This window comes from Budorcas taxicolor, chromosome 10, assembly GCF_023091745.1.
Source record: "Budorcas taxicolor isolate Tak-1 chromosome 10, Takin1.1, whole genome shotgun sequence".
In the NCBI taxonomy this organism is placed as follows: Eukaryota; Metazoa; Chordata; class Mammalia; order Artiodactyla; family Bovidae; genus Budorcas; species Budorcas taxicolor.
In genome coordinates this window covers 74,373,380-74,387,674 of record NC_068919.1, presented here as the reverse complement: position 1 = coordinate 74,387,674, position 14,295 = coordinate 74,373,380, and the positions used below count along the sequence as shown (strand labels likewise).

The following is a 14,295-nucleotide window of genomic DNA, read 5'->3' as shown; positions in this document are numbered from 1 at the left end:
GAAGCATCTCTTGTACCATCCCAAAGCAGAGAGGAGGCTGCAGGTCAATATTGATAGAATGAGGATTCCGATTGCAAGCACTGATGGCAGAGACAAAAACTTTGGATAAGCCTGCAATTTCTCTCAAGAGAATGTTATAAGTTCCTATTTATATCAACCACTACTCAAATGAGATCATGGAGAAAATATGGTACAACTCACAATATATTCTCACAACTTTCTGTTGAAGCATCTACCCTGTCTTTTACAGAATTCCTCACGGAAGTCTAAAGCTCTGATCCAACAAACAAGCTGCCCCACAAAAACGTTCTAATCAACATAACACAGTAACCTGGTAGTTGAGACCATCCCAGGCTTCTCTCAACTGCAGCTGATCCTTATTCAGGTCATCTACATTCCTTTTTATTGTCAGGACATCCAAAAAGCGTTCTTTTTCTTTGCTGAATGAATCCAAAAAGGACAGCAGGCTCTACAATTAGAAGAGTAAAGACTGAAATGTTTAAATAGTTTATAAAATGTAATTTGCTATTTGAAGGTCTATAGCTGCAGATTATATTTAATTTTTTTACTTAGAAAATATTAAAATTCCCTAAATCTAGGATCCTCTCACCAATCCATTTTCTTTCTTCAGCGCACCCTCATGATCTGGACACCCTTATAGTGACATAAGTCACAGCATTTGCCTCTACTGGAGTAAGGCAGCAAGGCCACTCAGCTCTAGAGGACAGTCATAATAACCCAGGAAAAATGTAAGTTTCTCCTCCCTAAATATGTGTTCACAACAAAATAAGAATGAGTGGTAATAAGAATTAAATGACAGCAGTCAAGTATAAACAGTTTTTGAAGTATCCATGATTTACTGAGCTTCAGTCAATTCTTCCCAAGTCATTTTATATGGACTTTAGAAAATACTTTGTCTTTGCCCTCAAAAAATTAATGAATAAATATTTCTTGGTTTGTATTTATGTGAAATACTGGAGTTTCAGTCCTCAACTGCACAAATACTATTCAAAAGATTACCCATCGATTTTGGCCATGTTTCTAATTAAATTTTGTCTTCAAACTCTCTTCAAATTCTTCCTAAAAATAACCTCACATAGTCTTTCATTTAGGGAGCTTGAATCTGTGGTACTTTAGTAAATCAAAGAGAGAACAAGACACTTTCTGTGGACACTGAACACCTTGTTGAAAAAATTCTAAGGCCAGAGCTCAGAGGCAAGAAGCACAAGAAGCCCACACAGTTCAGACAGAAGGAAGATGAGATCCCTTCCTTTGGTGGTGGCTGTAGACCAAAAAGAAAGGGGGGGCCAGCAAGTCACACAATCCACAGAAAGGCTGGACTGGATTCATCCAACTCCATCCCTTAACCAATGTGGGGATAAAGACCTAGAGGTGCTCATGCTGGGTAGACCCATGGGAGTGTCCTTTTTAGGATGGGGACCAGGTGGGGAGCACAGTCTGCGTAGACTGGGTTCTGAGAAACAGACCTGTGGGCCTTCACGTTGGCTCCTGTTCAGTCTCTTTCAAGATGGCACCGGGAATAACTGCTTACCCTGGAGAAGCATCAGGACGCCAAGAGAGCATCTAGCTTTAAAGCTAAACTTCATTCAAATCCCACCTCTACCTTATAGTATCTATGTAACTTTAGATAAATCCCTTGGTCCTCCTATGTCTTATCTTCATCTGTAAAACTGAAATAACAATACCATACTCTGCAAGATGTTATAACATGTAAAATGCTTGTCAGCAAGGTGCCTGAAATGTAGCAAATGTTCAATATATGGTGATAATATCAGTTGTTATTACTCCCCAAAGGACACGCTGGCTGAAACTCTGCACCGTACTTCTGGGATGGCTCCATTTCTGATTTCCTAATCTTTTTTTCCTTCAAATTCTTTCTGAAAAGTGTATTTCTGCTCTAAACCAGGGATTGGAAAACGTGTAGTGTAAGAGGCAAGATGGCAAACATCTTGGGCTTTGTGTCTTGGGCCGTATGGTCTCTGCTGTTACTATTCAACAATGTGATGAGAATGAGGTCACAAACAATACTTCAATGGGCATGGCTCATATACAACGTATATTATAATATAATATATTCAATAACAGTGTATTTGTAAAAACAGGTGGTGGGGTCAAGAGACCAGTTTGCCAATTTCCACACTGAAACTTTACCATTCAAAGTTCTCTAAGGATCAGTAGAATCAGCACCATCTGGGAGCCTGTGAGAAATGCAGAGTCTGAGGCCCCATCCCAGAACTACTGATTCAGAACCTGCACTTTAACAAGATTTTCCAGAGGCTCTGTCCCTAGAACTCAGCATTAAAACTTGGGAGTTAATTTGGTATTTAAATAAATTAGCTCTGAAACATTTTTTTTCTAAAAACATCCTACTCTTCCCCAAGAGTAAACCACAAAAAAACTGCTGTTTAAAGTCATACTTACTTCATACGTTTTATAGTAGGTCTCATTTTCTGAATCCGTTAGCATTTCCTGTACCTTCTTCTCTTGTAGAGCTAACCAGACCATAGCATCTTTCACCTTTCCCTGTAATTCACACACACCCATACACACACATTTAAAAGTCTATCCTAAATAGACTTTGTGATTTTTTTAACAACAAAATTAACAACTTCAAAAATCAGTGATATAGTGTAATCACTATACACCAGTGACTCACTGTGTCAAAGAAGGACTTTGCTTGCTCATGTGGCACCTTAAATTTTAAAATGGATTGAAACTAGAATCTGAACATAAAGCCCTAAAAATCAGGGCAATCAAGCTCTTAGCTTTTGGCTTATTCACTTCCATCATTCTTCAATTTTAGAGAATGTTATTCTAAATTATTTATTTATAACAGGCATTTCAGAATTCTGCTTTCCAATAAAACTAAACATGGGCAACTCAAGAAATGTTTACATCTATTAAATAAATGACATCAAAATATCTTGAACAATTTAAAGATGCTACAAATAACACTATTAAAGGCTTTGGTTAAGCTATCCTATGGAAATGAGCAACATTTAGATTCTCATTTAGGTGGTAAGCTTGCACACATTTAGAAGCAAAGTTTACTGCTGGGGGATAAAGCAAAAGAAATTACATCTTACCTCTACTCTCTTTTAACCTTCGTTTACTTTTTCCTTCCTACTAAGGAAGAGAGTTTCTGTATATTATTGCATCTGATTTCATGGACAGTTGAATTTTTTAGTTTTTAATAAGAAAATTAATTAGAAAAAAGAAGCTCCTCAGCAGGTCAGAAATAAATGAAGTGCATTATAAGCCCAAGTCTCAGCTTGAGTCTCTCTTCCAGAGTCAGCAACAGTATGGCTTGGTGCCTCAAACATAACAGTTGGGAAAACATGGTCCTAAATTCGTCAAACAAAATGCAGTAATACGACTGTATGCTTACACGTCTGAGGAAGTAGTTTACCCTTAAAAATAATATTGAAAAACATTTTACTAAATTCACAGCACTCATTTATCCATATAGAAGCAGGTTGTTTACTTTCAGCTCAGTGATTTTTATGAAATTTCCACCCACAATACTTTGTGTAACTAACTGAAAGTCAAAGGAAAAAACTGTAAAAATCTGATGGAAATTCAAGAGTGTCTCAACAAACAAGGATTAAGAGTGGAACACAATGATTCCATTTATACGAAGCTAAAAAACAGGTAAATTGGAAATATGCTAAAATTAGACTGTGATGATGGTGTGCAACTTTGTAAACATACTAAAACCACTGAACTGTACATTTTAAATGATTTAATTTTATGGTATATGAACTGTATCTCAATAAAGCTGCTGAAAATTACAATAGATAAAAGTCTGATATCTCTAAAATATTTTTAAAGCCTGCCATAAGTTGTCCTATATAGTACCTATCTGAATGTTGTCTTAGGTAATTCAGCAAAGTTTAATAAATTACTGCTTTTAACTTTAAAAAAAATTAAGCAAAACTAATCTACAATGGAAGAAACTGGAATGCTGGTTGCTTAGGGTAGAGGAGTACGGACAGAGAGGAACAGTGAAACATCTGGGTAACAGAAATGTTTTACGTCACGATTAAAGTATGACATATGGTATATGCATTTGTCAAAGCTCACTGATCTGTACACTTAAGGTCTGTGTGCAAATTATGCCTCTATGCTAAAAATTAAACCATTAGTAGGGTACAACAAAAATGAGCTTGGTTTGTATTTATAAAGACATACCTGGGCTTCATCTCCAGACCCAGGTGCCTTCTTTGAATACTGCAGAAACTGTGCCACATAGGTCATGATCGACTTTTCATCAGGATTAACAACATCCACATCTGCAAAATACACCATAGTATCAATCAGCTACAGGTGTGATTTACTGTAATACTCAAGAAAAGTATTGAAATGAACTTGAAATGAATCAAACCGGTCAACCAATCATGCAATCTCTGCACACTCACCCTTGCTCCAAGACTATGCAGTAGTTAAGAGTTTATATCTAGAGTCAGATGGAGCTGGGTTGAATCCTGGCAGGAGTACATGCACAGCCTTGGTTTCCCAATAATAAAAAAGTCACTGTGCATGTTGTATGTATGAGGACATAAGTAGTCAGGGAGGGTGAAAAGGAAAAGGAAAGCCTTCCTCTTTCTGACACAATGCAGAAACTCCTCCAGGACTATAAGAATATAGAGCAAACGGAATTCACTCCTGACACACTGGTCTCTGCACTTGTACAGTAAAGAATCTCAAAGAGTATATGTTGTATAGAAGATCTGTTCAAAACATCCACAAGATTTTATTCATTCATTCATGGAACAAATACATTTACTGAGAGCCTTCTATGGGCCAGTCTTTGTGTTGTACTGAAATTGTCCATGGTGAAATAAATTTGGAAAATGCTGATTTACACAAAATTTAAAATATTATAAATTAATTAAAGGGCAGAACATCTCCAGGCCTATAATAAAGTAAGTAATTCACAAAATCAAAAGAAAAGATTGCAATATGTTACAGATAAAATGAACACATAATTTGGGGATGTCTTTAGCTATGTCCAGTGACAATATTGACAAGGAAATTTATGTTTATTAATTCCGTTAAACTCAATTTAAAAAATATTTATAGAGCGTCAAGAAATGCAGGTCACCAGCATGATATGTAAGGCTCAGACTTTGCTCATAGGGACTGTCTCATCCCTCCATTCAGCAAGTAGATGCCAGACTCCTGAGTAGATGCTAGATGCCTTAAGACATTATTTGCCCCTCAAGGAGCTTGCAGTTAGGAGAAAAACAAACAGATACAACAAACTATGCATGCTTTAGGAAACATGTTTCCAAGTGAGTGCTTTAAGTCAGCTGAGAGAAGTGAAACTAATCTATATCCAAATAATAAAATTAAAGATAGCAAGCACATAAAAAGAATCAATAAAAAGGTAAGAGTGGGGTTTCAATAAAGAAAGGATTCCTATGAGTTATTTTATCTTTTATTGGAAAAAATATAAATATCAAGAGATACATGAAATAATTACATCACCTTAACTGGACACTTTAAAATATTTTCATTGGATAAGAAGGAATGCATAGTGAATAAAAGTATTAACAAGATTGTCTCAAAAGATAATTCCCTTATTCAAATAATGACTTTGGTATTTGGTCTGCATAAATAATCATGATGTACTTCACATTTTTGACCTATTATTTAAACTATATAAAATGAATGATAGGAAATCATTTATACAGTGGAAATTTGTTTTGATTAAATTGTTTATTCCTCTAGTTGCATGGTTATTTTCACATACTAGAATACAGGAGATAGTTAACACTAGTAATAAAGACTTTGCAGTTAAAAAACAGTAATAGAAAATACAGCAAAGCATGGGGGAAAATGAAGAACTTTTTAAAAGATAATGAAAAGTCAATAAGGCAAGACAAAAGATTAAAAAACAAAAAGAAGTAAGACAAATAAAGAGGGAGGAAAAAACATGAAGATGCTGCTGCTGCTAAGTCGCTTCAGTCGTGTCCAACTCTGTGCGACTCCATGGACCGCAGCCCACCAGGCTCCCCCGTCCCTGGGATTCTCCAGGCAACAACACTGGAGTGGGTTGCCATTTCCTTCTTCAATGCATGAAAGTGATGGGCGAAGGTCAAATAAGCAGGATTATTAACAAGCAACAAGAAATCAGACTAATAACAAACCTAACATTATAGAAATAGGGAACCATTAGCCTAACTTAGGAATATCACCTAATTTAACTTCTACAAAAACAACTAAGTTTCAAAAAAGTAACAATCAGCGGCAGTGAGTGAACGCAGCACCCAGACCTTGGTTTCCAATACCATTCTCCAATAAAAGGAACCAAGGCTCCTTGGAGGAATGACTGATCCCAGGACTACAGTAGGAAGTACAGAAGATGAGCCTGGAGCATCCTGTAGTGCCAGAGTAAGGAACTGCCCATGAATGGAATTTTTTCTAATTAGAGCAATAAAATAAAGTGGCATTGAGTCTACAGTGACATAAATAGTTGGATAAGTAAATAAATGGAGAAGAATAGGCAAATCTCCTGTGCAGAATTCCAAATATTTATGCAGCCAACCTGCCCTCAAGGAGAGTGAGCATAGCTCTCCTGAATGTGGGCTGTGCCTGGTGATTTCCCTCCGGAGAGGAGAGTATGGGATGGGGGAGACAAAGAGTAACTTCACAGTGGAGAAAACTCACAAATACTTCCTCAGACAGGAGATCAAGGTCAACATCAACAGTGCTGTCGAGCTGACAGTCTGAGAAGAAGCATAACACAAATTCCAGTAGAGAGGCATCCAGCGAAATACCTGAACAGTAATCCTCAAAGCTATCACGTTATTAAAAACAAAACAAAACAAAGGTCTGAGAAATCATCACAGTCAAGGGGAGCTCAAGGAGATACGATGACTAGATGTAATGTATTCTGACAGGATCCTGAAGAGAAAAAGGGCATTGGGGGAAAACTAAGAAAAGGCGAATAGAGTACTGCCTTTATTATCATATAACAATATTGACTCATTAATTGTAACTAGTGTTCTGTACTAAGATATTAACAATAGGGAAAACAGGGTGTCCGGTATACAGGAAGTTATTGTACTACCTTCCCAATTTTCCTGTATATCTAAAACTGTTCCTAAAAATAAAGTATATCAAAAAGTGAAAAAGAAATGAAGTCTCAATAAATGTTGCAGCATATTATGGGTGAACCTTGGACGTTAAGCTAATTTAAAGAAGTCAGTCACAGAGCAGTTCTCCTGGGCTCCTTATTCCACTGCTCCCCACCCAGGCAAACTTCCCCCCAAAAATTCCCTTGCTTTGTCAGCAAAATAAAATATAGAAAGCCAGTCACAAAAGGCCAGGTATTTGTATGATTCCATTCATGCGAAATTTCCAGAATTGGCAAAACTACAGGGACAGAAAGTAGATTAGTGGTTGCCTAGGGCCATGAGTTGGAGAAGGCAATGGCACCCCACTCCAGTACTCTTGCCTGGAAACTCCCATGGACAGAGGAGCCTGGTAGGCTGCAGTCTATGCGGTCACTGAGGGTCGGACACAACTGAGCGACTTCACTTTCACTTTTCACTTTTCACTTTCATGCATTGGAGAAGGAAATGGTAACCCACTCCAGTGTTCTTGCCTGGAGAATCCCAGGGACAGGGGAGCCTGGTGGGCTGCCGTCTATGGGGTCGCACAGAGTCGGACACGACTGAAGCGACTTAGCAGCAGCAGCAGAGCTATGAGTGGGGGGAAGGCATGGTTGGCAGGGTTGGGAGGTTGTGGGAAATGGCGAGGGACTACTAAAGGGCTCCCTGGGTTTATTTAGGGGATGCTGAAAATGTTCTAAATTTGATTGTAATGATGGTTGCAAAATTTTGTGAATATACTAAAAACCATTCAGTTGTAGAGTCAAATGGGTACACCGTATGGTATGTGAATATATCCTAATAAGGCTATTTAAAACCAGAAAGGTTAAGTGGCAAAGACATAGTCAACTCAGTCAGTGATGTGCTTATACCAGCTTGAGAGAGCTGATCATTAAATTTTCAGCAGTTTCATAAGTCAGTTGTTTAACACAGCATTAAAAATTAAATTATATTAATGTACAATTACATAAATTATATTAAAATGGGTAATAAATACTCAAAACTCATTAGTACTCAACTATTTCTTTGCATTTTACTTATCCACACTCCTGGGGCTATGCTTATAGTATCTGTAAGATAGAAATAATATACAATGATATACTACTGTGTATCTTTCCCCAATGTGTTCAGTGACTTCACATTGGTGGCAAGCTTTATACCACAGAAAATCAGCAAATGAGGGCTTGATTTGCTGTTTCTGAAAATTAGAGATACCAAGGGAACATTTCATGCAAAGATGGGCTCGATAAAGGACAGAAATGGTATGGACCTAACAGAAGCAGAAGATATTAAGAAGACGTGGCAAGAATACACAGAAGAACTGTACAAAAAAGATCTTCACGACCCAGATAATCATGATGGTGTGATCACTAATCTGGAGCCAGACATCCTGGAATGTGAAGTCAAGTGGGCCTTAGAAAGCATCACTACGAACAAAGCTAGTGGAGGTGATGGAATTCCAGTTGAGCTGTTTCAAATCCTGAAAGATGATGCTGTGAAAGTGCTGCACTCAATATGCCAGCAAATTTGGAAAACTCAGCAGTGGCCACAGGACTGGAAAAGGTCAGTTTTCATTCCAATCCCAAAGAAAGGCAATGCCAAAGAATGCTCAAACTACCGCACAATTGCACTCATCTCACACGCTAGTAAAGTAATGCTCAAAATTCTCCAAGCCAGGCTTCAGCAAAACGTGAACCGTGAACTTCCTGATGTTCAAGCAGGTTTTAGAAAAGGCAGAAGAACCAGAGATCAAATTGCCAACATCCGCTGGATCATGGAGAAAGCAAGAGAGTTCCAGAAAAACATCTATTTCTGCATTACTGACTATCCCAAAGCCTTTGACTGTGTGGATCACAATCAACTGTGGAAAATTCTGAAAGAGATGGGAATACCAGACCACCTGACCTGCCTCTTGAGAAATCTATATGCAGGTCAGGAAGCAACAGTTAGAACTGGACATGGAACAACAGACTGGTTCCAAATAGGAAAAGGAGTACTTCAAGGCTGTATATTGTCACCCTGCTTATTTAATTTATATGCAGAGTACATCATGAGAAACGCTGGACTGGAAGAAACACAAGCTAGAATCAAGATTGCCGGGAGAAATATCAATAACCTCAGATATGCAGATGACACCATCCTTATGGCAGAAAGTGAAGAGACACTAAAAAGCCTCTTGATGAAAGTGAAAGAGGAGAGTGAAAAAGTTGGCTTAAAACTCAGCATTCAGAAAACGAAGATCATGGCATCTGGTTCCATCACTTCATGGCAGATAGATGGGGAAACAGTGGCTGACTTTATTTTTGGGGGCTCCAAAATCACTGCAGATGGTGATTGCGGCCATGAAATTAAAAGATGCTTACTGCTTGGAAGGAAAGTTATGACCAACCTAGACAGTATATTCAAAAGCAGAGACATTACTTTGCCGACTAAGGTCTGTCTAGTCAAGGCTATGGTTTTTCCAGTGGTCATGTATGGATGTGAGGGTTGGACTGTGAAGAAGGCAGAGCATTGAAGAATTGATGCTTTGGAACTGTGGTGTTGGAGAAGACTCTTGAGAGTCCCTTGGACTACAAGGAGATCCAACCAGTCCATTCTGAAGATCAGTCCTGGGATTTCTTTGGAAGGAATGATGCTAAAGCTGAAACTCCAGTACTTTGGCCACCTCATGCGAAGAGTTGACTCACTGGAAAAGACTCTGATGCTGGGAGGGATTGGGGCAGGAGGAGAAGGGGACAACAGAGGATGAGATGGCTGGATGGCATCACTGACTTGATGGTTGTGAGTCTGAGTGAACTCCAGGAGTTGGTGATGGACAGGGAGGCCTGGCGTGCTGCGATTCACAGGGTGGCAAAGAGTCGGACACGACTGAGCAACTGAACTGAACTGAACTGAGTGCTAAGAGGGCTACCCTGGTGACTTAGATGGTAAAGAACCTGCCTGCAATGAGAAAGACTCAGGTTCAATCCCTAGGTTGAGAAGATCCCCTGGAAAAGGGAATGGCTACCCACTCCAGTATTATTCTTGCCTGGAGAATTCCATGGACAGTGGAGCCTGGTAGGCTACAGTCCATGGAATCACAAAGAGTTAGACACGACTGAGAGACTAACACTTTCTGAGTGCTAAGAAAGAGATGGAGAAATTGTTAATAATGCAGGTTAATCTTAAAAGTATGTCTTGTCTATAGCTGTCAAACTGTGACTATAATAAAACTCAAATTCTTCCAGTATTCTTTCAGCAAAAATTTATTCACATTACTGAAGAACAAGTGAAGTTCTGACATGCCTCTTTGCTGTTCCACTTACTCATTAATGCAAAGGAAGTTATCCACCCACACTGATGTCAGAACTATACCGGTTCAGCAACTGCAACCAGAGGTTGGCTACAGATGAATATAAGAGTTTGGCAGAAATCAACAAAGGCATCTGGGGGCTATATGGAAGTACTAATAAAGTGCATCACATATTTTTATTTGTAAACTGTGCTACACATCCTTTAAACACACACACACACACACATACACACACACACACACACACCTGTTTCAGAGAGCCTAATATTAAACACTGACCTATACCCCGTTGTTGAGCCGAGACTAGAATTTGTACCTCTAGACCTGTTAGTTCATTGCAACTTTCACCACATGCCATTTTTATGACCTTACTGGTGCTTTGTTTGTTTTAATAAATAAATAAATAAGCTTTGGATACATTATGAAGGGGCTTCCCAGGTGGTGCTGGTGGGAAAGAACCCTCCTGCCAATGTAGGAGACATAAGGTTTGATCCCTAGGTCAGGAAGATCCCCTGGAGGAGGGCATGGCAATCCAGTCCAGTATTCTTGCCTGGAGAATCCCATGGACAGAGGAGCCTGGCGAGCGACGTCCATAGGGCCACAAACAGTCAGACACAACTGAGGCAACTTAGCATGCACATTAGGAAACCATGCAATCCAAAGTACGGTGCTTTTCCAGAACTGAATTTTTTAAATCTTACCTTCATGAAGTTAAATATAACCTGATAATTATCTCTTTGAATATAGCCAGTATTTAGGATTTTGCTACTGTTGTTAACAATCCAACAAAACTGAGCACAGTCAATGGCAAAGCTGGGCCAGCCACAGAGGAAGAAACAGAGAAAGCAGCTTCTGTCCTCACAGAGGTCCAGCTTTAATTAGGGAGAGGGAATAGGAAAAGGGAGGTACACAGACAATAGGCAACTCAAGTGAACAGTGTCAGTCACTCAGCCATCTCTGACTCTTTGTGATTCCAAGGACTGTAGCCCACCAGGCTCCACTGTCCATGGAATTCTCCAGGCCAGAATACTGGAGTGTGTCGCCATGCCCTTCTCCAGGGGATCTTCCCAACCCAGGGATTGAACCCTGGTTTCTCGCATTGAAGGCAGACTCTTTACCATTTGAGCTACCTAGACAACTCAAAGTAATATCTTACTTGAGAAATTTTAGAAAAGAATTATCAAATCAAGGAGGACACAATACAGAAAACAATAAAAGAAAATTAAGAGAAAGACTCGTATTATTCTGCAAAACAGCATCATTTGCTTTCAGCTATTACATCATCCCTGCAAGTACTAAGTTTAAGTAATTGGTAGAAATTCTTAATTTCATGAAATTTAATAAAGAGTTTAAAGTTAAACCCTCCAGGACTTAAACATCATGCTATTATGTTTGCTCATATGTGGATACTATTTTCAAATCCTCTTCACACTGGACATTGTTTCAGAAAGAAAGAAGCTTCTTTACCTTCTGGTTCCAGCATTTTGGGGATTTTTAATTCTCGTTCTGCAATTCTGAAGGCCTCTTTCAGATTGTCTCTGTTGGATCTATGCTTCACACTCTTCATGTCAATCAGGTCTGGTCGCAAGGCATGAATGACAGCCAGAAAAGCCATCCCATTTCTCCAGCTTGACTTAAAATCTGTCACCTTGACAGATTCATACCTACCACAAAAGAATAAAAACATTAAAAAGACTATTTAAAAGCCTATATCAAAGTACCTCCACTCTATTCATCAGGACTTAAATTTCAGCAAATCAAATTATGTCAGTCAACCTAGAAAAGTATTTTATTTTAATCATAAGGTCAAATTAAAGTAAAATGCCAAGTTTGATGAGGCTCACGATATTATAAAATATTGGTTCTCAAAGTGTGACCCCTGGCCCAGCAGTAATGGCATCACTTGGACTGCAGGTAGACATTCTCAGGCCCAACCCCAGGTCTACCTGAATCATACTCTGGAAGTGGGCCTGAAATCTGTCTTAAAAGTCCTTCACATGACAGTGATACTCAAATTTAATGCTCTTCATTCAACAATCTGTTGGCTTGACTAAGTTTGGATCTCTACGAACCATTAAGTTCTTTTTACTGGAAGAAATAATTTTATTTCTCATTGGAAAAAATTAAACAATATTTTGTGCCAAGTGAATGGTCAATAGTTCACTGGATAGACGACTGCCTTTGTCACTCCTCTGCTTAGAACCGATTATGAATGAATGGATAAACAAAATGTAGCATGTTCATACAATGAAATATTTAGTCCAAAAAGTAACGAAATTCTGACACATGCTATAACATGGATGAAACTTAGGGATATGATGCTGAATGAAATAAGCCAGTCACAGAAGGAAAACTGCTACATGATTCCTCTCATATAAGGAACCTTGCAGAATGAAATTCTTTGATGAAATTAGACCTCTGGTGGCCAGAGGCTGAAGGGAAGGTGGAGTTGGGAGGTGTTAAACAGTTATAGAGCTTTAGTTTCATAAGATGAAAAAAGTTCTGCAGACAGTTAGCAGTGATGCTTACACAACTGTGAATGTCCTTAATGTCACTGAACTGTACCCTTAAAAATTGTTAAAGTGATAAATTTTGCTATGTATATTTTATCACAATAAAAAAATTTGAAAAAACATCATAGTTTGTAGTATATTTAGAATAACGTCACTCACTCTGGCCCACAGGGCCTTACAAGCTTTGGCTCCTCCTGACCTCTCCCACCTTTCTATCTCGCCTTTCTTACAATGCTGCAGTGTGGCTGGACCACACTGCTTCCATTTTGTCAGCTCCAGCTTAGGCCTGCTAGTCCCATCCCCTCTTTTCTCTGCATGACCGGGCTTGGCCTGCTCACGAGGAATGTGCCCAAGCCAGATAAGTTCCCCATCAACTTTTTCTCTTGCCTTCATCTGATATGAAAACTGGAAGAATGCCTTTTGCTGACACAGATGGTTAATGGTCAAGACTTCCAGGGAGAGGAAAAAAACCCTGGCTCCTGTTGGGGCAGACATACATCTCCCTTCGTAACTGATTCTGTTTTTTAGCTCTGGCCCCTTTAAATCCCCCTGTACCCCTTGTGGGGGCACGGAGTGCCTCTGGATCCCTGTCTGCCTGATCCTGCCTGTAAGGGACCCACAATAATCTTCATAATTGCACTATATGGAGTTGCCCACATTTTTCCTCAGTCTTAAAAGTTCCTTTTCAGTTCAGAGGATATTTTTCAGTATCTCCACCTTCCGACACACAGCAACACCAGCCTCATTCCTGTTTCTTGATAGCCCTTTTAATCCTTCTGCCTGGACACTCTTTCTCCCTAGTCTTCATATACTTAAAGCCATCTCTTCATGTCTCAGCTCAAAGGTCTCCTCAGAAAGGCACTCCATGATCACCTCAGATAAAGGAAATCTTCCTGTCCCTGACATTTTCAACCATAAGTCCTTCCTAACTTTATTGCCAACTATACCGTGAACATATATAAGGCTAAAATTAAAAGAATACACAGTCAACTAAAACAGTCTTGACTTTTAAAGAACTCCTAGCATGGTGAAACTTTTAAAAATCTAAATCCACCTTCCAGATGCATAAGGGAATTGTGCCTAAAGAAAAGGATATTTGAAGACTACTTTATCTGTATACCATATGGTCCACCTAATGGGCATGGGAGTGAGGTAAGCTACTCAGGTGACACCACCTTCTGGTCTTTAAAACCAAGGGTGGCTGAGCTTGCAGACATCTTCATGTGAAAAATTCCATGAGAGGAAGGAGAGAGTGAGCATTTTCTTCTTATGAGAGGGAAGTTTTCAGGTAGCTGTTACACCAGATTTTCAGACCTGGAGGTCAGTAAGGTTATGTTGGTTGTACAGCTGC

The 14,295-nt window shown here is 39.1% G+C and overlaps 1 protein-coding gene across 1 annotated transcript in view; it reads right to left on the bottom strand.

Annotated features, from left to right (window-relative positions):
- The window catches only part of SYNE2 (spectrin repeat containing nuclear envelope protein 2), a 270,474-nt gene that overhangs the window by 223,433 nt on the left and 32,746 nt on the right, over positions 1–14,295 (bottom strand). The window contains exons 7-10 of the mRNA XM_052647219.1: positions 11,899–12,095; positions 4,213–4,313; positions 2,443–2,544; positions 332–469 (exon numbers count right to left, since the gene is read on the bottom strand). Of these exons, the coding sequence (XP_052503179.1) occupies positions 332–469; positions 2,443–2,544; positions 4,213–4,313; positions 11,899–12,095 (538 nt within the window). The remainder of the gene's footprint in view (positions 1–331; positions 470–2,442; positions 2,545–4,212; positions 4,314–11,898; positions 12,096–14,295) is intronic.